Below are 23464 nucleotides of genomic sequence, written 5' to 3'. Positions count from 1 at the left end.
TTAGATATCCTACGATTATGGTTTTGAATGAAATTGATCCAAAGTATGATTAAGATAAATTTCCAAATTTTCTGGTAGTTTGTACTTGCGTTCCAACTCTTGGGAATTTATTGGGGCTCTCTTTGTGGACTAATAAAGGGTCAATTTTTGTAGATTTCATGAGCGTTTCAAAAGAAGTTGTCTTCTGTGTTCAGGGTACTGAATTTGACATATCTATAACCAAAAAAAAAAAACCCAAACCCAGTGCCGTCGAGTCGATTCCGACTCATAGCGACCGCTATGAGTGTGACATATCTATACTGGGCTGAAACTGACTCGATGGCAGTGTGGGTTTTTTTTTTCAAATTGATTTTTACCTAATTAGACCTTCTATACCCTGATTTTTTTACACTTATTTGCTATGTGTTGAGAAAGATGAGTCTCCTTTATTACATTTGTTTCTCCTTTTTTCATTTTTGTTTTGTATGTTTTGATAATCTATTACTTGATAAAGTACAATTTATAATATTTTATTTCCATTGTGGATTATACTCATTGTTATTAAATGTCCCCTCTCTCCCTCATGCCTAATTTAATCCTTTGAGTCTTGTTTTCTGTTCACGTTTGCTTGGTATGTTCTCATCATTTTACTTTCAATATTTTGAGTAGTTTAGATGGATTTCTTTTCTACGTCATCAACTTGGGATATGCTTTTAATTCAAGCTAAGAGTCAGTATTTTTCTTTTAATAGGTGAGCTTATCCCATTTACAATGATAAAATAAATGTGTTTGGGTCTTAAGTTGGTTACATTATTTTTTGACATACAATCTGTTTTCTTTGGTCTCTGTGTTTCATGTGTTCACTCCGATAGCTTGAAAGGTTTATCATGTGTTTTTAGATTTTATAGTGTTTACACTTGTAATTTTAAATGATGCACTCAAATCTCTCTTTTTTTTTTTTGATTTACCAACTCCAGGCAGAATCTGTCTCTCTACTATAAAGCTGAGGAGATTAGTACTTAGACTTCCTGATAACTTTTTTTTTTCAATTTATTTATTGTACTTTAGATGAAAGTCTATAGAACAAACTACTTTCTCAAACAGTTGGTACACATATTGTTTTGTGACATTGGTTAACAACCCCATGACATGTCAACACTCTCCCTTCTCGACCTTGGGTTCTCTATTACCAGCTTTCCTGTCCCCCCTTGCCTTCTAGTTCTTGCCCCAGGGCTGGTGTGCCCCTTTAGTCTCGTTTTGCTTTGTGGCCTGTCTAATCTTTGGCTGAGGGGTGAACCTTGGGAGTGACTTCATTACTGAGCTAAAAGGGTGTCCGGCGGCCATACTCTCAGGGTTTCTCCAGTCTCTGTCAAGCCAGTAAGTCTGGTCTTTTTTTGTGAGTGGGAATTTTGTTCTACATTTTTCTCCAGTTGTCTGGGACCCTCTATTGTGATCCCTGTCAGAGCAGTTGGTGGTAGTAGCCAGGCACCATCTAGTTGTACTGGGCTCAGTCTGGTGGAGGCCCTGGTAGATGTGGTCCATTAGTCCTTTGGACTAATCTTTCCCTTGTATCTTTAGTTTTCTCCATTCTTCCTTGTTCCTGAAGGGGTGAGACCAGTGGAGTATCTTAGATGGCCACTCATGGGCTTTTAAGACCCCAGACAGTACTCACTAAAGTAGAACGTTGAACATTTTCTTTATAAACTATGTTATGCCACTTGAGCTAGATGTTCCCCGAGACCATGATCCCCCCAGTCCTCAGCCCAGCAATCCTGATAACTTTTTTACTTTTCCTCCCTCCAGTTTTTTTATTAGTTCTATTATATTCACGGTCTGTTCAAGAATTCTAATTCTAAATTTGCTTAGCCTCAGAGGTTCCATTTAAATAGATACAGAGCTGTGATGGAGTTGTCTTATGTCAATTTAACTCAGATGAAACTGTGTTTCCCAGAACTTTTTCCCTACATAGTTATGTATCTCCTAGTGGTTCTGTTTCTCTGATCAAACTCAGACCATGCAAGAGCTCACCACCCATCCTTGCATACCATCATCCCTTCTCCACTCCTGAATTCTTTCAGTTCATCTCTTGGCTGCTTCCTTGTGTTATCCCTTGATTTGATGCAGATTTTACTATATTTCAGCTGAGCTGACAGTCTTCATGGTCTGTGGTTTCAGGTTGTGGCCATTTCCTAGCTTCAGTAAAAATGAAATTTTCTCTCTCTTTTTTTATAATTTATGTTATTTTTAGTAGGTTTTAGAGAAGAAAATGAAATGTAAATTATCTTACTCTACTTCTTTTGACTAAGAGTCTTCTAAACTGAATTTATCACCCAATGGATAAGCTGTTTTCATTTGTAATTTAAGTACTTTTACAGAACCTATGAGTTCTACAGAACGCTATGAGTCGGAATCGACTCAACGGCACTGGGAGAGAGAGAGAGAGGAGGGAGACAGAACCATTAATAATACACAGATAAATATTAAAAAAAAAGTTAAGTCTGTTACCTGCACAAAATATCCTTAGCTGCTGGACTGGTGATATAAGTTGCAAATGAGTGGTGAACAGATCAACAAATGCTCCAGGATAAATAATGAAGAGAAAAATCCCAAAGCCATTAAATCGAACTTGTTCCCTAAGAAATCACATAAGAAAAATGAATTTACTAATGCTATCACGTTTATTAAATTAATAATATATATAATCTTAAGACTTTTTAGTAAAATTCAATTTTTTGTTTAAAAAACAAAAAGTCCTTCTGGATAGCCCCCTCCCATTATACCTATACATAATCATAATTTTATAATAGTGTACAGATTTGCTTATCTGGGAAACTGAATTCTGTAAAACAGCATTCTGAATAGACCTACAACTTCAAAATTTTTAGAAACCAATATGCTAAGGAAATAAACTTGACATTAATCACATATATAAAGAGGTGGTAAATATTTCTATGAGAAACTAAAGGAAAAATATTTTGATGGCTTACTCTGAAATATTTTCAGAGAGAGAGACACAATAGAATATATGGGAAATTATCTAAATACTTACATTTGCTATTATAAGTAATAGCAGAGATTTATCTAACTATATTCCTGTTGAGCTAACATTAAAATAAGTGCACTTCAAAATGCATAATGCTTAGATTGTCCTTAAGAGAATCATTAAAAATATTTTCCTTCATTAATAGTTTTATATCGATTCATTCACTACAAATAGATGTTACATTTAATAGTTTCATAAGATCAAATAGCTACTCAGAAAAAGCATCACCCAAATATACCATGCTGTCACTTCATACCGAATACATAACTGTAAAATTAACTTTTTCTTGGCAGTTGGGATTTTATAAAAAAATTACCTAAATTATTTTATAAACATGTCGTGAATGATGAAACTGCTGATAACGATGCTTCTATACGTAAAACCCTAAAGGCTGCAAAGCTAAAAATTTGAAGCTAAGGTGAAAGGGATAAAAAAAAAAAAAAAAAAGAGAGAGACGCGCACTTAAACCACTGCTGTGCACACCTGTGTAGCAGTATATGCTCTGTCAAGAAGATGAGGAATTATTGCCAGTCAATAAATAGACTCTTGTTCTTAAGCAACTGGAAAGTAATAAGAAGTGATTAAATATTCTCCTCTAAAACAGCTGTTCTTAACCTTTTAACTGGTCTACACACCCAAAGGATAGCACAGAACACATTCCCATCACTACACTTGTTCATCATGGCAGTAATTATCACTGGAGGCCAGGAGGTGGGACTCATCCTCTCTCCCATGACTAATTTAGAAGTTTAGTAAAGTTTTAAAAGCTGAGGTATAATTACAATGATAAATTTGGGGTAGTCAATGCCAAGAACAAGGCACGATACTTGGAGCAAGTCGTGGGCTTTGCGTACAACGGCTATTATTCTGACCCAATGATGAATAGCAAGATTAGGTTTCAGGATTGGATGAAAAATCAGGAAGCACAATGAGGTTATAGTCATGCTGGCAAAAGGCAAAGGATGGCAAGTCCCAGATTACAGATATGCACACAAGTACTGGACATATTCATCAATTTATTAATCTTCTTTATAAAAGATAAACTATCTCAAAGTAATAACGGTGGATATGCACTGAGCAATATCCACAGAAAGAAAAAATGCTGAGATATCGAATTACCAGATTTCAGTAATAAACCCTCCTAAACTAAAAGTTTCTTTGTCTGCAGTAGAAAGGAAAAGGTAACTATTACCTAATAGCTGCTATCCCATGTCCAATTTCATGTACAACACCACTAATGAGGACTGCAGCGAAGAAATAGGTCAGTTGGTTGACGGGTAAATTTATACCAGGAACCTGTTCATAGACACAATAATAAATACACACGTGAGCACCAAGAGATCTCGATGTTCACTCTGTATTAAAATGTAAACCTCCAAGGTGAATGTTCTATAAAGTAAAAGCAATACAAATATCAATGGTTCAATTCTCAATTTCTAACAGGGCTTTGAACCTGTTATTTCCAGTTTGACCCCTCTGCTAAGAATGTGCATTTCTACCCCAGTTCTGATTAAGTATAAATGCAAATTCTCAGCAGGCAACTGAACTGGAAACAACTGGTTTGAAGCCCCGGTTTTTTGAATGAGGCAGTTTCTCTGTAGGGAGCAAAAAACCAATCTAAAGGTTAAAAAGTTGAACCTAATTTTCTGAAGTCTTCACCATGGGAAAGGATTAGGGAGCCCAGCAAAGTGCCCAGGAATGCAGAGCGACAGTGAAGGAGTCAGCTGCTGATCTGATCCACCTTTAAGGGCTGGGTGCCAGATTCGGGAGTTCTTATGCAAATTCCTACTCCCTCCTCTGAATTCAGTTACTGCAAGTTTCCAAATACCTATGCTAAATCATACAGGATGTTCCTCCCCCTCCAACCAAAGACTTTCATTGTAATATTCTCAAGTTATACGAGAGTCGGTAATTAAAGCTAGGGCAATCAAGTGCCTTATCGGTGTGGGCGCATCATGCCCTCCATTTCTTCTATTTCATCAGTCTGTCCATTATATTAGTCAGAAAAAGTGTGAAAGGGATACATAAACATTATATTGAAATTGAAATTTCAGGCTGAAAGTACACCTGGAGCGCAGACATGTGAAGGACATTGGAAGACGCCGGAGTTGCCTTACAATCATGTGCTCTTACAATGTTGTGCATGCGTGTCTGTAACACTGCATACTCAAGGGAAATTTGCTATTGTAAAGGCTGCACTGTAAATTTTTTTTGGTAGCCAAGAATCTTCCTGTGAGATAATTACTTCTGAGTTATGTCATCTCTTAAGGAGAGAGAGATTCTATAAGTTTGGCTAAGCAGGGTACACCAGGTGTCATTAATCCAGTTTACATATTGAGCATCCATTTCTCACAGTTCAGGAACTGGGACTCAAAAGGTATCCTTCTGGAGGAAATATCTTCCTTCTTTTATTAATTATTATTATTTTAAATTAATTATAAAATATATGTTTAATGCAGGAAAACTGGCAAAACTCAAAACTAAAAACCTATATAGAATCCTGCTCCCAAAGCACAAAACTTGTCAACGTTTTTTAATGCATGTCCTAGTTTTTTATGTATGCATATCTTCAAAAATTATACTATAAATATAAATATGGTTTTGAAACCTGTCCCTTTTACTTAACAATATTATGAACATTTTCCCATGAATATTTTTTGGCTCAACATGATTTTTTTTTAATTTCACTATGTTTCAGGTGAAAGTTTACAGTACAAATTAGTTTCTCATTCAAAAATTTATACACCAATTGTTTTGTTACATTGGTTGCAATCCCCACAATGTGACAGCACATTCCACCTTTCTACCCTGGCTTCTCCCTGTCCATTCATCCAGTTTTCCTGTCCCTTCCTGCCCTCTGGTCTTTGTTTTTGGTCAGGTGTTGCAGATTTGGTCTCCTATACTTAATTGAACTACAAAGCATGTTCTTCATGCGTGTAATTGTTTTATAAAACCCAACCCACTGCCATGGAGTCGACTCCGACTCATAGCGACCCTATGGGACAGAGTAGAACTGCCCCAGAGAGTTTCCAAGGAGCGCCTGGCGGATTTGAACTGCCGACCTCTTGGTTATTAGCAGCTGTAGCGCTTAACCACTACACCACCAGGTTTGCTTTATAGGCCTGTCTATGGCTGGAATGTGAATTTCGGGAGGGGCTTCAGTTCTGAGTTAGAAGGGTGTCCAGAGTCCATAGTCTCGGGGGTTCCTCCAGTCTCTGTTAGATCCGTAAGTCTGGTCTTTTTTTTTGTGAATTTGAATTTTGTTCTGTATTTTTCTCCTGCTCTTCTATGATTTCTTTTTGCAATTTTAATTCAGTTGGAATTGATTTTTGTGCAGAACAGAGGAATGTCACTTGGTAAGCCTCCTTCAGTAACTGAAGAGAACGTTCAAACGATGCTGCTTAGATCATTTTCTTAAATTCCATTAATTCCAAGTGCCCTTTCCCTGATTATAAAACAAGTTTCCATAGTCATCATTTTTAACGTATGCATAATATTCCATTAAGTGACAATCCCATCATTTATCCACTCTTCACTTATTATTTTGGTTGTTTCCAACTCTTTATAACGTCAGAACGAAGAGTTTGATGAATACTATATTTTCTTGACTATGCTTGGAAGTGTTTCCTTAAGCTAGAGTCCCAGACATGGAAGTCAGGATCAAAGAATATGGACATTTTTTTGATGCTCATCATGGTAAATCCTCTTTTGTCCCAGAGCCTACTAAGCTCCTTTTCTCAAGAACACCAGTGTCCCTTTTTCTACATACCCACTACATTCCCATGCTGTCAGGGGCCTGCCTGTTCAGCTTACTAAGTTTTCTTTTCTCTGATTACTCTCTAAATTTATGTACTTAAGATTAATTTTCATATATTCCCTCTTTATCACAAAGTATCCTGGTTACTTTACCTTTAATTCAAATAAATCGGTAAGCTTGATTCAATAGGATATTGTTTCCCTGTCTTTTATTACTTTATGGATGAAGTAAAGACAGAAGGTAAGGACTTGAGCGAGTGACTATACCAGCAGATGGTAACGGTACTGGATTGCCCATCTGTTCCTGCCATGATCACACAGGGTATTAGATGTACCGGAATACTGATCTCTCAATAACACAGAGTGCCAGGTTTTGGGGAATACCGAACAAGACAGTAGGGAATTATACAATAAACAGAAAGTACATTCGCTAAGCTTCAAGAGGTTATAATCAAAGTCAGGAGACATCACACCCTTAAAGTGATCCATAAAAATAGATGGTGAGCCACAGAGGACAGCTGACTACTTCTTTTCATTAAAGTTTTATTGTGGTAAGATAAATTTTTTTTTAATATATATCTACGACAAAAAAATTTGCCATTTTAACCATTTTTAAGTGACATTAATTACATTCACCATGTTGTATGACCATCGCCACTATCCATTTCCAGAAGTTTTTCACCATCACACACAGAAACTCAGTGCCCCTTCAGCAATAACTCTCCATTCTCCCCTCCCCTTGCTGACTTAATGATTATCAAAGCACAGCTCTCCTACACAGCTGATATTTTTGTGAGCTGTATGAATAAGCCGAGAAGCAAACTGCAGAAACAATTTCTTCTCAAAACAAGGAACGTTTTGCCATTCTAATCCTATCAAACAGGCCAATGATCATATTTCCTCCAACCTTGCTTCCTTCTCTTGTATTCACTTTATTGATGAGCAATAACCAATTGCATAACCTGAGAATCATCCTAAACTCTTCCTTCTCCCTCCAGACTCACATTCAATTAATCACCAAGATCTGAGAACTCTATTCCAAAAGATCACTTGAACCCATTCCCTTCATTCTCCTTGCCACCAATTTAGCTTAGGTCTTTAACATTTCTAACATGATAAATTACTCCAACTGCCCTCTCAAATGGTCTTCCCATGTTTGGCCTAACCCTACTTTGGTTCATTTTGCATAAACTGGTAAAATCAAAACTTCTTAGAATGGTCCTTTGAAATCTGGCCCCTATAAGACCTATAACCCCATCTTATCTCCTGCACTGTCTTATACCCTTACTGCCATTCCTAACTCCTCCTCCTACCATATTCCCTTTAGACACAGGTCAAAATTACTTATATCGCAGATGACACAATACTGTGTATAAAAAATACCAAAGACTCGACAAGAAAGCTACCAGAGCTAATAAATAATCCAGCAAAGTGGCAGAGTACAAGATCAATACACAGAAATCAGTTGTGTTTTTAGACACTAGCAACGAACAACTTGAAAAGGAAATTAAGACCAATCCTTTTATAATAGCATCTAAAAGAATAAAATATCTAAGAATAAATTTAACCAAGGAGGTGAAAGGCCTTAACACAGAAAAATATAAAACACTGCTGAAAGAAATTAAAGGAGAACTAAATAAATAAATAGAAAGACATCTTGTGTTCATGGATTGGAAGACTTAATGTTGTTAAGATGTTAATTCTACACAGTGATGTACGGATACAACACAATTCTTATTAAAATCCCAACAGTCTTTATTGTAGAAATGGAAAAGCGGATCCTGAAATTCATAAGGAATTAATTGCAAGGGGCCTGAACAGCCAAAACAATTTCAAAAAAATAAAGTAGGAAGACTCATACTGCTTGATTTCAAAACACATTACAAAGTAATCAAAACACCGTGGTACTGGCATAAGGATGGTCATATAAACCAATGAAATAGAATTGAGACTCCAGAAATAAACTCATACATCTATGGCCAATTAATTTTTTTTATAAGGGTGTCAAACCCATTCAATGGGGGAAAGAATACCCTCTTTAACAAATGAGGCTGGGACAACTGGATTTCTACATGGAGAAGAATGAAGTTGGACACATACTTCACACCACTGAAAAAATTAACTCGAAATGGATCAATGACTCAAATATAAGAGCTAAAACCATAAAACTCTTAGAAGAAAATATAGGGGTAAATCTTCAGGACCTTCTTTCAGGTAATGGATTTTTAACTATGACATCAAAAACACAACAATAAAAGACAAAAGAGATAAATTAGATTTCATCAAAATTAAAAACTTTTGTGTATCAAAGGACTTGATCAATGAAGTGAAGAGACAACCTATAGATTGGGAAAAAAATTGGGAACAATATATTGGATAAGGGTGTGTGTTTTGCTGTGTATATTCTCAACAACAAAATAAGTAAAAAAAAAAAAAAAAAGGGCGAAGACTTGAATAGACATTCTCCAAAACAGATATACAAATGGCCAATAAGCACATGAAAAGACGCTCAACATCATTCCAACAACCAACCAAACCCATCGCTGTCGAGTCAATTCCAACTTATAGCAGCCCTATAGGACAGAGAAGAACTGCCCCATGGAGTTTTCAAGGACCGCCTGGTAGATTCAAACTGGTTAGCAGCCGTAGCACTTAATCACTATCCACCAGGGTTTCCTCAACATCGTTATATTGTTGTTAGGTGCCGTCGAGTCGGTTCCGACTTATAGTGACCCTATGTATCACAGAATGAAACACTGCCTGGTCTTGCGCCATCCTTACAATCATTGTTATGCTTGAGCCCATTGTTGCAGCCACTGTGTTAATCCATCTCGTTGAGGGTCTTTCTCTTTTCCACTGACCCTGTACTCTACCAAGCATGATGTCCTTCTCCAGGGACTGATCCCTCCTGACAACATGTCCAAAGTCTCAACATCATTAGCACTATGGAAACGTAAATCACAACCAAAATGAGATACTTCACACCAACTAGGATGGCTATTATAAAAACAAATGACAAACAATAAATGTTGGCAAAGATTTGGAGAAATTGGAACACTAATACATTGCTAGTGGGATTGTAAAATGGTGCAGCCACTGTGGAAATAGTTTGGTGACTCCTCAAAAAGTTATAGAATTAGCATATGAACCAGCAATTTCACTCCTAAGAATATACCCAAAAGAACTGACAGCAGCAACTCAGACACATGTAAAACCAATGTTCACTGCAGCATTATTCACAATAGCTAAAAGGTGGAAACCACCCAAGTACCCATCGACAGATGAATGGATAAACAAAACGTGGTATATACATACAATAGAGTATTTTTCAGCCATTAAATGAAGTTCGGATACATGTCATCACATGGATGAGCTTTGAAAGCATTATGCTGAGTGAAATAAGTCAGACAAAAGAAAGAATATTGTATTATCCTACTTATATGAGTTATGTAGAACAGGCAAATGCATTGAGACAAAAGATTAGTGGTTGCCAGTGACTGGGGGGAGAGGAAACCGGGCAGTTAGGGAAAAAGTAATAATAAAGGAATGATTTGGGTCTAGGATCTCAGTGATTTTGCTGATGGGGCATATTACTGATTGTGTTGCTGTTTTTGTTAAGTGTCTTTGAGTCAGCTGTGGTTCATAGTGACCCTACATACAACAGAACGTAACACTGCCAGGTCCCTCGCCATCCTCACAATCATTGATATGTTTACGTCATTGTTGCAGCCACTGTGTCAATCCATCTCATTGAGGGTCCTCCTCTTTTTCACTGAACCTCTACTTTACCAAGCATGATGTCCTTCTCCAGGGATTGACTCCTCCTGATAAAATGTCCAAAGTACGTGAGAAGAAGTCTCACTTCTAAGGAGCATTCTCGCTATACTTCTTCCATGACAGATTTGTGCATTTTTCTGGCAGTCTATGGTATATTCAATATTCTCTGCCAACACCATAATTCAAACGCATCAATTTTTCTTCAGCCTTCGTTATTGTCCAGCTTTTGAATGCATATTAGGTGACCGAAAATACCATGGCTTGGGTCTGGCTCACCTTAGTCCTTAAAGCAACATCTTTGCATTTTTTTTTTTTAACACTTTAAAGAGGTCTTTTACAGCAGATTTGCCGAATGTAATGTGTCGTTTGATTTCTTTTTTTATTTTTATTTTTCGTTTGATTTCTTGACTGCTGCTTCCATGGGCGTTGACTGTGGATCCAAGTAAAATGAAATCATCGACAACTTCAACATTTTTTCCATTTATGATGATGTTGCTTACTGTGAAAAATTTTTTATGTTGAGGTGTAATTCATACCGAAGGCTGTAGTCTTTGATCTACATCAGTAAGTGCGTCAAGTCCTCTTTACTTTCAGCAAGTAAGGCTGTTACCTGCATATCACAAGTTGTTAATAAGTCTTCCTCTAATCCTGATGCTCTGTTCTTCTTCATATACTGCAGTTTCTCAGATTATTTGCTCAGCATACAGACTGAATAAGTATGGTGGAAGGATACAACCCTGACACGCACACTTCCGGACTTTAAACGAATCAGTATCCCATTGTTCTGTTTGAACAACTGACTCCTGGTCTATGTACAGGTTCCTCAAGAGCACAGTTGAGTGTTCTGGAATTCCCGTTCTTCGCAATGTTATCCATAATTTGTTATGACCACACAGTCAAATGCCTTTGCATAGTCAATAAAACACAGGTAAACATCCTTCTGGTATTCTCTGCTTTCAGCCAGGATCCATCTGACATCAGCAATGACATCCCTGGTTCCATGTCCTCTTCTGAAACTGGCCCGAATTTCTGGCAGTTCCCTGTCGATATACTGCTGCAGCTGTTTTTGAATGATCTTTGGCAAAATTTTGCTTGCGTGTGGTATTAATGATATTGTTTGGTAATTTTCACATTCTGTTGGATCGCTTTTCTTTGGAATGAGCACAAATGTGGATCTCTTCCAGTCGGTTAGTGAAGGTAATATATTAAAAATATTATAGTTTATTGAAGAATTATTGATCTTTCTTAAGAGGAGTAGAGCATAATGTTGCGTAATATCAGTGGTAGGTGACTGATGGATCTTCCACTCACTAGCTGTGACCACAGGCAAGTTATTTAACATCTCTGTGCCTTGATTTTTTTCATCTGTAAATTATTGTTGCAAGAATAAAACGGGCACGAAAAAGTCACACACGAAGCACTGCATATTTACTAGGCTTTACTATTACTATTATTATTCCCTGTGCCGTTCCATGTTATATAGTTTCCTGTATTACTGGGATGCTCAATCTCCACCTTCCCTTTTTTCCCAGGATATGTGGACTCTGCTCCTCTTTCTCTTGAAGCTCCCCTTTACTCTCTTTTCAGTGTGAGGCACACCTCAGCATCTGTTCTCTCTGGTTCCCACAGCACCTTTGGTCAGTATGAGGGCTAACTGTAGCACAATCATAGCAGCTCTCCCTCTAGATTAAAAGGTCCATGAGTGCTAGGATTTGATTGTGTTCCTGGTATAAGCAGGATCCAGCACATGGCCAGTAGGCAGAACACACAAAATGACTGCTGCAGAAATAAATAATTTCTTCCAGGTCTTCACCTGGTGAATCTTTTAAACCTCTGAGAAAGAGCTATTACTATGGAAGAAATGATCATTCTCTACAAATGACTTCTAAATCTCCCTGTTATAGCAGCACTAGATAACTAAGACAGATGGCAATACTACCCAAAGCAATCTATAGATTCAACACAATGCCAATCAAAATTCTAACAGCTTTCTTTGCAGAAATGGAAAAGTGAAGCCTCAAATTTATGTGGAACTGCAAGGGGCCCCAAATAGCCAAAGCAATCTTGAAAAAGAACAAAAAAGGAGAACTCGCACTCCTCATTTCAAAATGTACTATAAAGCAACAATAATCAAAACAGTCTGGCTCTGGTACAATAATAGACATATAGACCAATGGAATAGGATTGAGAGTCCAGAAATAAATTCATACATCCATGGTCAACTGATTTTCGACAAGAGTGCTAAGTCCATTCAATAGGTAAAGAATAGTCTTTTTAATAAATTGTCCTGGAACAACTGGATCTCCACATGCAGGAGAATGAAGCTGGATCCATACTTCAAACCAGATATGAAAATTAACTCAAAATGGATCTAATGTAATTAGATAATATTCTTACCTAAATGTAAGAACTAAAACCATAAAACTCTAAGAAGAAAACAAAGGTAATGCTTTGGGATGTAGTCTTTGACGATGGTTTCTTGGCTATGACACCAAAAGCATGAGGAAGAAAAGACAAAATATATAAATTGGACTTCATCAAAATTAAAAATTTTTGTGCATCAAAGGACTTGGTCAACAAAATGAAGAGACAACCTATAGACTGGGAGAAAAATTTTGGGAATTACTATTTGATAAGAGTTTAATATCAAGAATACATGTAGAACTCCTACAACTTGTAACAAAAAGACAACCCAATCAAAACATGGGCAAAGGATCTGAACAGACATTTCACCAAAGAAGACATATAAATGGCCAACAAGTACATGAAAAGATGCTCAATGTCATGAGTCATTAGGAAAATGATAAAACGACAACAAAAAGAAAACTGGTGTTGGTGAGAATGGAGCAATTGGATCCCTCATCCATTGCTAGTGGGACTGTAAAATGGTGTAGCCACTGTGGAAAACAGTTTGGTGACTCCTCAAAAAGTTAACATGCCATTACCATATGACCCAGAAATTCCACTCCTAGGTATATACCCAAAAGAATTGAAAGCAGGAATGCAAACAGCTACTTATATACCAGTGTTCACTGCAGCACTTTTCACAATAGCCAAAAGGTGGAAACAACTCGTGTCTGTCAACGGATGAACAGAAGAACAGATGGATAGATAAACAAAATGCGGTACATACGCTAACGATCTGGGCTCACTGCTAACTGAAAGGTTGGCAGTTTGAACCCACCCAGTGACAACAAGAAAGAAAGGCCTGGCAATTTGCTTCCATAAAGATTACAGCTAAAAAAATCCCTATGGAGCTCAGTTCTACCCTATAACACACAGGGTTGCCATGAGTCAGAAATGACTCAGCTGCAACGGGGTTTTTTTTTTTTTTAAATAAATGTAGTATACATACAAAGGAATATTACTCAGCCATTAAGAGAAATGAAGTCCTGATACATGCAACATGTATAAACCTTGAAAACATTATGCTGAGTGAAATAAGTCAGTCACAAAATGACAAATATTGTATGATCGCATTTATTTGAAATACCCAGAAATAAATTCATAGAGACAAAAGTTCCTTTGTGGTTACCAGGGGCAGGAGGGACAGGGAAAGGGTGAGTCATTGCTTAGGGAGCACAGAGTTTCTGTTAAGGGTGATGGAAAAAATTGGAAATGGATAGTAGTGATGGTTGCACAATATGACAAAGAAAATTAATGTCACTGAGTTGTAAAAAATGTTGAAATGGCAAATGTTTTGTTATACATATGTCTACCACCATAAAGAAAAAGTTAGCCAATGGTAAAGCCCCCTTCCAAACTCCAGAGACATAAATGATAAAGTATAGGTACACACGACACTTTAAAGTGAGAATCATTATAAAGAGTTTATAATTTAAGAAGTACAACTTAGCACATTATTGTTCACATCAAGAAATCACAGTGACCATTCAGAAAGGTCTTATACCAGACTTAATGGTCTGACTGAGACTGGGGGGACCCCAGAAGATACAGCACCCAGGCTTTGTTAGGCCAAAACTAAAACTGTTCTCAAAGCCAACTCTTCAGACAAAGATTAGACAGGACTATAAGATATAAAATGATACTGACAAGGAGTATGCTTCTTAGCTCATGAAGAGACTAAATGGGCAGCTCCTGTACAGAGATGAGATGAGAAGGCAGAAAGGGACAGGAGCTGGTTGAACGGACACGAGAAATCCAGGGTGGAAAGGAGGAGTGTGCTGTCACATTACAGGGAGAACAACTAGGGTCACATAACAATGTGTGTATAAGTTTTTGTATGAGAAACTAACTTGAACTGAAAACTTTCACTTAAAGCACATTTAAAAAAGGAAAAAAAAAAAAGAAAGGTCTTATACCTTTAAATAAAAGGATATTATTAGTTAGGCTCTGAGAGCCAAGAAAAGGAAAGGGAAGCACTTTCCATAGGATTAAAATCCAATTTATTTATACATTATAGACAGTTTAAACCAGCATGTTTATTCCTTGATAGCAACAGTCTTTTAACATTTCAAGAAGACAATATGAATTAAATCAAACATCCGTAATTGTTTAAAGCCTTGATAGATGCCCATTTGTTCTACCACTACCAAATACTGTGATAATGCCTTGCTATATTCTTATCAATATTTTTGTTAAAGCATATAATTTAAAAAACTGTGAGACTCGTACTGTATTTTTTCATGTTATTCATTTTCTGCCAACCGCACAACTCCTCCCACATTATTTTCATATGCATGCTATACCAATTTTGTTTTATATGTTGCTGACTCCAATTAACCCTAAGAAGATATAATTAAACTATGAAATAAGCAGACCTAACATAACCTGATGGCTCCACTTAAGGTGACCTCATAAGGTTTTCGCATTCAACTGTTAAGCTAATATGCTATAATTATCAACTTAAATTAATAGAAACAAACACAGTTTCGATTGTTTATTTTCTGATTACTGGGGGGACTACCAGCCTCGATTCATGACTTCTTGACCATGGCTTTTACTTTTATTATACCATTATGACCAAAAGTAACATTTTTGGACTATTTTTATACACATAAGCAGATTAATGAAAATGAACCACAAAAGAAAATGAACAGAACAATATGACTTACTTGTAATATGGGAGGACAGGTGAATGAGACCAAAATTCACCTCTGGAAACGTCACTAGACATGTGTGGTATATGCATGGGCACACTATGCCAGAACTGTTTCACTTAATTTCATCATTTACTGTGCATTATATGTATGTGCGTGTTATTTATATGGGCACATTATTTGCAAAAAATACAGTAATTTATCTTCATATTTATATTATGGATAGGAGTTATACTATACAGAAGAAATATACCTCTATTTTAACAAAGCTATATAAAAAAAAATGTAGGCACTTACCACAACTTGTAGCACCTGTTCATTGTGAATTGAGGATGAGGAGGAGGAGGAAGAAGAGGAAGAGGAGGAAGACGAAGAAGAGGAGGAGGAAGAATAAGATGAGGGAGAGTCAGCCATCATTTGTGCCAAAGTCTGCATCAAAGTTTTTCCAAGGAGGAAAAAAGAGCTAAACATAGCAATTACTCCAAACACCATTCCAAAATTGAACCTGTCAAAAGGAAAGAAATCATATAAATGGACAATTTCTCACAATTCATGAAGGAACACATTCATCAACTAGTCACATTTCATAGTTTCAAAATAATGGCTAACAATTTCAATAACTCTGCATCTTTTTCCTACCTGAACTTCAGATACTTGACTAAAGCACAAGCACTAGTCTATTTAAACAAATCTAACAATTTATAACTCCGTGATAACTGAAGAGGCTAAATATTGTTCAAGAGGCTAAATATTGTTCACACACACACACACACACACACACACAAAAGTGTCTGTTTCCTCTCCTGTCTTTTGCTCTTGTATACATCATTGTTTTGATCTTGTTTTCATATGGTAATGAAAGCTCTTTTGACTTTATAGACAGCACCTTTTTCATCTATCGATTCTACTGTTTGCATTTTTATTTTAGTTGTATTTTGTGATAAATGACTTTAAATATTAACAGGGTAAGATGTAACAATAGTTTCTTTCTTCTGCTGTTTTAATAATTAAAAGTTGCCCTTCTATAGTTGGGAAAAATCTATTACTTCTTCTGCTAACTTAAAAAACAATTTTTTACTGTGGCAAAGTATATATAACATAAAATTTGCCCTTTTATCTGCTAACGTTTTCAGAAGTTGTATTTTTCAAGGAACTTATCCATTTCATCTAAATTGTCAAATTTATAGGTGTAGAATTGTTCACAATAGTCTTTATTTTTTTAATCATCTATACAATCTATAGTAATGTCCTATTTTTCACTTTTGATTTTTGGTTACTTATGTTTTCCTTCTTTTTTGATCAGTCATGGTAGGGGTTTATCAATTTTATTTATCTTTTCAAAGAACCAACTTTTGGCTTTGCTGATTTTCTCTACTCACCCACCCACTGCCGTTGAGTCGATTCCGACTACTCTACTGTATGTTTATTTTCTATTTCATTGATTTCTGCTCTTATCTTTATTATTTCCTTCCTTCTACTTTGTTTCCTTTGATTTGCTCTTGCATGTTCTGCAAACTCTTTGATGACCTGATTGTTTACATTAAACTCTATTCCATTTCAAACAAAATTTTTAATAAAAAGAAAATTTAGACAACTCCCTCCCCCCATACTAGAAAGTATCTCAACCACAGAACTTGTCGGTGTTAGGTCTTAGAGAATACTGTAAACCCCTTAACTGTAAACCCCATAAAATTCTTTGATTTTTAATGTATGCAAAAACACAATGATGCAATCCTATAAGTAAATATAAAACCAGAAATTTCGTATACCGTCAACCTTTTAAAACTCAGTAGATTGAAAAATGATTGAAATAGCTAAGTTAACGAGCTATTTCTCACCACTACAATGACTAAAACAAAAAGAGAAGATAAATACCACTGGTAAAGCATTCTCGCTTTCCGCCGTCCCCAACTGTAAAAGGTACGATTGAAAACAGCAGTTTGCCATCTTATGTGAAAAGGGGAGATGCTCAATCCGTTGTTTTCCAGCCAGTCTTCGTAAGAATGCTTAAAATAGACAGATGACTAGAAAAGAAAGAAAAAGTTCCATTCAATTTCGAAGAACTTGTAATGTTTAAGAACATCAAAAAATATTTTCTAAAGGAAATCGAGACACTGACTGCTCAAATGTTTAAATTTTAGAGCTTTATGTTCATTCTTGAGGATATTAAAAGGAGGGTGTCGATTAGCTAGTCTGCTGAGGACAGACTGAGCAAACTATGGCCCATGGGCCGAATCCAGGCTACACCCCGTTTTTGTGTAGTCTGTGAGCTAAGAATAGTTTTTTACATTTTAAAAGGATGGCAAAAAACCGTCAAACTAACCAAACCATCCATCCAAGAATATGCAACAGAGACCCTTCATGGCCCACAAAGCCTAAAATATTTACTACCTGGCCCTTTACAGAAAAAGTTTGCCGACCTCACCTTAGAACAGCATTGTCCAAAAGAAGCATAATGCAAGCTACATATGTAATTTTAAATTTCTTAGCAGCCACATTAAAAAAAAAAAAAAGCATACAGAAACAGGTGAGATTAACTTTAATGTTTTCTTTAACCCAAATATTATAATTTCAACATGTAATTAATATAGAAAAATCGGGACACTTTACATTCTTTTTTTTGGTACCAAACCTTTGACATCAGTGTTACCTTGACACAGCACATCTCAATTCAGACTAGCCACATTTCAAGTACTCAGTAGTTACCTTACTGGACAGCACATGTCTAAAAGCCTTGTTACCACAGGAAAAAAAGGGGTCTTGTGCTATAATTTAAAAACACCCCCCAACCAATGCAACAGAAGGGTCCGGTTAGTTGGAATCAGTGCTTTCTATCTTCTTCTGAGCAACAACACTAAGAAGTTAGGCTGACTTAATCATGTAAACGTAGAAAACTTATCTAAAGCCATCTTTGTCTTGGTGACTTCTTGCTTCAGTTCTCTGGGGTCGGGCGATAGATGCTTAAATGCAGCCCTAACAAGTTTTAGCTTCTGGGAAGTTTGAAGTCCTTGACTTATGTAGGATTTTGGATGTCCGGCTGTATTATACACCTGACACCGATCCCTATTTTCACAATTAAAGTCAAGTATTCTGTCTTACTGATGCTCACCCACCTAAGAAATTTACCTGTCCCTAGAAGGATATTTCAGCCCCATCAGAGCTATAAAAAATAACCTGAGTCTGAATACCGATGTTTGTTTGCTTTTGGATCTATAATGTATGTTCTCTGCCCTCAGTCTTCTGGAGAAGTTTTAAAAATCTGCTTGTTTTCCAGGAGTTGGAAAGTGAGAGTGACACACCCCTTCAGCAGATGTCTACTGAGGAAATCCTAGAACGAAGGGTGGAATGGCAGACCAAGCTGGAAGCAGAGAAGTTGAAGGTGCAGGCTCCAAAAAATCCAGGTCTCTCCATTATGGAGCAGACCCTCTGAATGAGTATCAGGTCTTGTGCTCTGAGGATCTTGTTCTCTTAGGGAGCAGGGGTTGTCACTGAAATTATAGGGACATCCTGATCACCTCACACATTTGACCAGGGACTGTAGAGGTTTTCAAGTCCTTTTTATTTTGGATTTTTTCATATATGCAACACAAAGACATCACGTGGCTTTTTTTTAAACAACAAAATCATTGTTTAAAGAAGCAATGGCCTGGAGTGCTTATCATATGCTAAGCACTATGCCAAGTACTTTACTTCAGTGCTTCTCAAACAAAAACGTGCACCTGAGGATCTTGTTAAGATGTAGATTCTGATTCTATAGGTCAGGGGTAAGGCCTGAGACTGTGCATTTCTAATAAGCTCTCAGATAAAGCAATACTGCTGGTCCTTGAACCTCAAGTTGGGCAGCAAGGTGTTATGCAGATGAACTAATGTAATCCTTTCTACAATCTCAGGCGATCTCTACTATTATCACCACTATCTTAAAGATAGGAAACCGAGGCATTGAGAGTAGTTTGCCCCAAGTCCCAACGGCTAGTAAATGGCAGAGTCCAGCGCTTGCTCTAACTACTACACGTATAACCTCCTGCGCTTTCCAAGTTCAAAGGCAACAAAGAAGCACAAGTCTCATTTCATTTTACTTTTAAATCTAAAACACACAATTCCAAACCATAGTATTCCATTTAAAAGGTAATCATATTAAGACTCTACTATTCATAATTGGAATGTTTATTAAACATTCGAGAATTTATGACTATGATTTTATTTCACACATACAGTCGTTCCTCCCCCCAAAACCAAAAAACCAAACCCACTGCCGTCGAGTCGATTCCGACTCATAGCGACCCTATAGGACAGAGTAGAACTGCCCCAGAGTTTTCAAGGAATGCCTGGTGGATTCGAACCGCCCACCTTTTGGTTAGCAGCCACAGCACTTAACCTCTATGCCACCAGTTTCCTTCCTCCCCCACCCCCATTCAATTCCAAAAGGCTGAACCATGTGCTCAGATTTTGCTACCCTTCCCGAGTGAAGAGTGCACCCTTCACCCAGGGTGTGGGGGAGGGGGGAGGAGGGAGGGGGTTAGTTTGAGGGAGATGCAGGATGCAAAGATTAGAGTTCAAGTAGTCAGAAACTAGTTACCTGAATCCTAACTACTTAATTACGCTACTCTGAGGTATGGTTTGAGGGCTAGCAGCATCGGTAGCACTTGGGAACTCATAGAAATGCAGAATTTTAGACCCCACCGCAGACAGATCCAATGAATCAGAATCTGCATTTTAACCGGAAACACATTCAAGTTTGAGACCACTGCTCTAAATCACCTGATTCAGATTCATTCCAATACCACAGTCTCCAGAAGGTAGTGGTGACCTTAAAGACAATGAGGGAAAATGCCTTTTATAAGCAGACGCTTTATTTTCCTCCTCGGTGCACTGCCGCCGAATCTGGCCGGCCCTAGCCCTCCCGAGTCCGCCACCAGCGCCTTCTGGGGCAGGACCCAGCACAACGACTGCAGCAGCGACAGCCACGCGAGCCGCCACACCCCTCCCACTGCAGACCTTGCTAAAGCTCCACTGGGCCGGGGCACTGCACCGAAGGCCGCACGTGGGTACGAGCCGCGTGGCTTCCAGCCCCGGAAGCGCGGGCCAGGGGAAGAGAAAAGACCTCAGGCGATGCAGGGCCTTGCGCCTCGGGCCCTGGGCCCCGCGGGCTTGGGACTCAGGCCCGAGATCCTCACCTTCAGCACCAAGTCCGTCAGGTAGACGGCAGTCCAGCCGCCCACCACCACTACCACCAGCGAAACCGGAATCATAGCGGCGGCGGCGGCAGCGGAAGGAAGGCAAGCCCCGGGGTCTTCCTCCCTGTGGTCCGCAACCAGCCGACCGCGCGGCGCCTACAATCCCAACACCCGCGGAGGAACCAAGGTGTCTCCGGTTCCTTTCTCGCGGCGGTTCCGTTTCCCTCCGGACTCTTCCGGCAAGTTACGCGGACGTCCGCACGCCCGCCGGAAGAGGCGCGGGGACTTAGTGTCGCGGCACAGTCGCGTGCCGCCCTCAGGGCGCCGGCCGCACCTCGGCTTTCAGATCACCAGTGTTTAGACTTCTATTTCTTAGGCTTTAGCCCTCCGGGGTGTGTACTGTCCGTTCTCACCGGTTCTGGATTGGGGTTTGCTGTTCTTTTTAGTCGAGTCAGGGTGTGGGGGTCATCTGAAGTAATCGTCTCCGCCTCCTCGACCCCACCATAGTTATCCAGATTATTTGAGTTAAGTTTGTTGTTGCTTTTTATTGAAGTGTAATTTACATATTGTGAAATCATTCATACAAATCTCAACTGCCCATTTCGATAAGTTTGACTATTCCATCTCCCGGGGAAGTTCCGTCGCGCCGCTTCCCACTCAATCACCCCCCACCACCAGCGTTCATGCATTCTCTCCATGTTTAAATCTTTAAAAGTTACTGTTTTAAATTTTCTGCAGAGCTTCACAAGCAATAATAATAATAACCCCAGCCCAGTGCCGTCGAGTCGATTCCGACTCATAGCGACCCTACAGGACAGAGGAGAACTGGCCCATAGAGTTTCCATGGAGCGCCTGGCGGATTCCAACTGCCGACCCTTTGATTAACAGCCGTAGCACTTAACCACTATGCCACCAAAAGAACGACAATTATTATTTTGGTATAATACCAAAATAATAATTGTCGTTCGTTGCCATGGAATTGGCTCCGGCCCATGGCCACCCCATGTACAACAGAACAGTGTCCTGCCCTAGCCATCCTTATGTTCTTTGGTATGCTGGAGTCCCTTGTTGCAGCCACTAGGTATTTTGAGTGCCTTCTTTTTTCTTTTTCTTTTTTCCAACCTACGGGGCTCATCTTCCAGCACTCTTTCAGTCAATATTCTGTTGTGATCCATTGGCTAGTTTTTGGACATATATATATTGGGCAATATTCTATTGTGATCCGTAGGATTTTCATTGGTTAATTGTTGGAAGTAGATTGCCAAACCTTTCTTCCTAGTCTGTGTTAGTCTGGTAAAAAAAGCTCCTCTAAAACCTGTCCACCCTAGGCGACCTTGCTGATACTTCAAATACTGGTGGCGTAGCTGCAAGCATCATAGCAACACACAAGCTACCACAGCATGACAAACTGACAGGCTCATACCCAAATATCAAGAACATAATGCTATTTTAAGAATAAGAGTCCCAAATAAAAATGCACCTTCAGCCCCTTCAAGGTGAAAATATAATACTAGGAACCTATATTATAGAAACTGCCTCTAATTTGCCTCACTTGTCCATGCTTTTCCTAAAGTTTTAATCATTTAGCAACATACTTCTCTAGCTTCAAGAAACTTCAAATCTCAGTTTTACATCTTCTTGCATATCGATGTGTATATATGCCGTTATAAATTGTTTAAGTTTAAATTTCTTTTACACTTATGTAGTTTTGTGAATTTTGAATAATTTAATATTTTTAGTCCCTCTAATGGAAGGTGGCAAATACAGACTGAAACAGATGAAAATAGATTTACTCTTCAAAAATTCACAAAACCAAATAAGCATGAAAAAAAATTAATTTTACTTTGAAATGATGTTTTGTGTAAGTTTGTAGAATTTATACTTCTGAAGTTATTAAAGCTTAAAACTGCACTGAGTCTAATGGTGCATTATTGTATTTGAAATGATCTTTGTTTGCTCTTGTATAATGACTGTAGTTTTTAACAATATTCATCCCCGGGAGGAGAATATTTACTTAAGAATGGAAATGTCTTCTCACTTGTTAGCCTGAAGCCTTCTCTGGACCACTTGCTAAGACAAGTACCAGCTACCATGTGGCTGTTTGATAACCCAAAATATGTAGGAAATGAGTTGATTGTGCTTTTCTGTTCTCAACCTAAAAATTTAATTATTCAACTGACTTGGTGTTCTCATCAGCGACCCAGCAGTCAGAACAAAACGCTGGATTGAATCCTGCTGGTTGCTGGAATTTAGCAGCAGAGCAAGCCAGCTGGTGGCAGCAGAAGAGACAAGATAGAGGATACAAGATGGGAGCAAAGAATGCCTGAATTCCCGAAGATGAAGGTATCCATCCTTAGAATAAATTTGTGACTTAACTTACACATCACTTTAGGTTTTTTTCAAGTAACTGTTTTATGTAAAGGACACATAGTCAAGTTTTTATTGATATCATTTTTATTTAGTATATTATTCTTAGAGAGACACCAAATGTACATTTTGACTCTATACAAAATAGCTGCATGTTAAACATCAATATTTGACTAAAACAGAATATCACCATTATGTAATAAACTTCTGAGATAAAAGAATAAACATAAAGCTTAAAAATTAAATATTATTAAAATTTTTATCTTATTACAGTTTTATTATTAAAAATATTTGTATTCAAATTTTTC

General features: G+C 37.9%; 1 protein-coding gene across 2 annotated transcripts in view; it reads right to left on the bottom strand.

The window, feature by feature from the left end:
• The window catches only part of MBTPS2 (membrane bound transcription factor peptidase, site 2), a 59741-nt gene extending 38733 nt beyond the window's left edge, over window positions 1-21008 (bottom strand). For both annotated transcript variants that reach the window (XR_002787205.2, XM_003415951.4), the window contains exons 1-5: window positions 20790-21008; window positions 17491-17639; window positions 15913-16120; window positions 4215-4318; window positions 2485-2612 (exon numbers count right to left, since the gene is read on the bottom strand). Coding sequence is in view for 1 of the 2 variants with exons in the window: in XM_003415951.4 (XP_003415999.2) it covers window positions 2485-2612; window positions 4215-4318; window positions 15913-16120; window positions 17491-17639; window positions 20790-20864 (664 nt within the window). In the remaining variant the exon portion in view is untranslated. The remainder of the gene's footprint in view (window positions 1-2484; window positions 2613-4214; window positions 4319-15912; window positions 16121-17490; window positions 17640-20789) is intronic.
• Window positions 21009-23464: the final 2456 nt, after the last annotated feature.

The sequence above is a fragment of the Loxodonta africana genome, chromosome X (genome assembly GCF_030014295.1).
Source record: "Loxodonta africana isolate mLoxAfr1 chromosome X, mLoxAfr1.hap2, whole genome shotgun sequence".
Taxonomy (NCBI): Eukaryota; Metazoa; Chordata; class Mammalia; order Proboscidea; family Elephantidae; genus Loxodonta; species Loxodonta africana.
The sequence above is the reverse complement of the archived record's forward strand: the minus strand, read 5'-3'. Positions and strand labels throughout refer to the sequence as shown.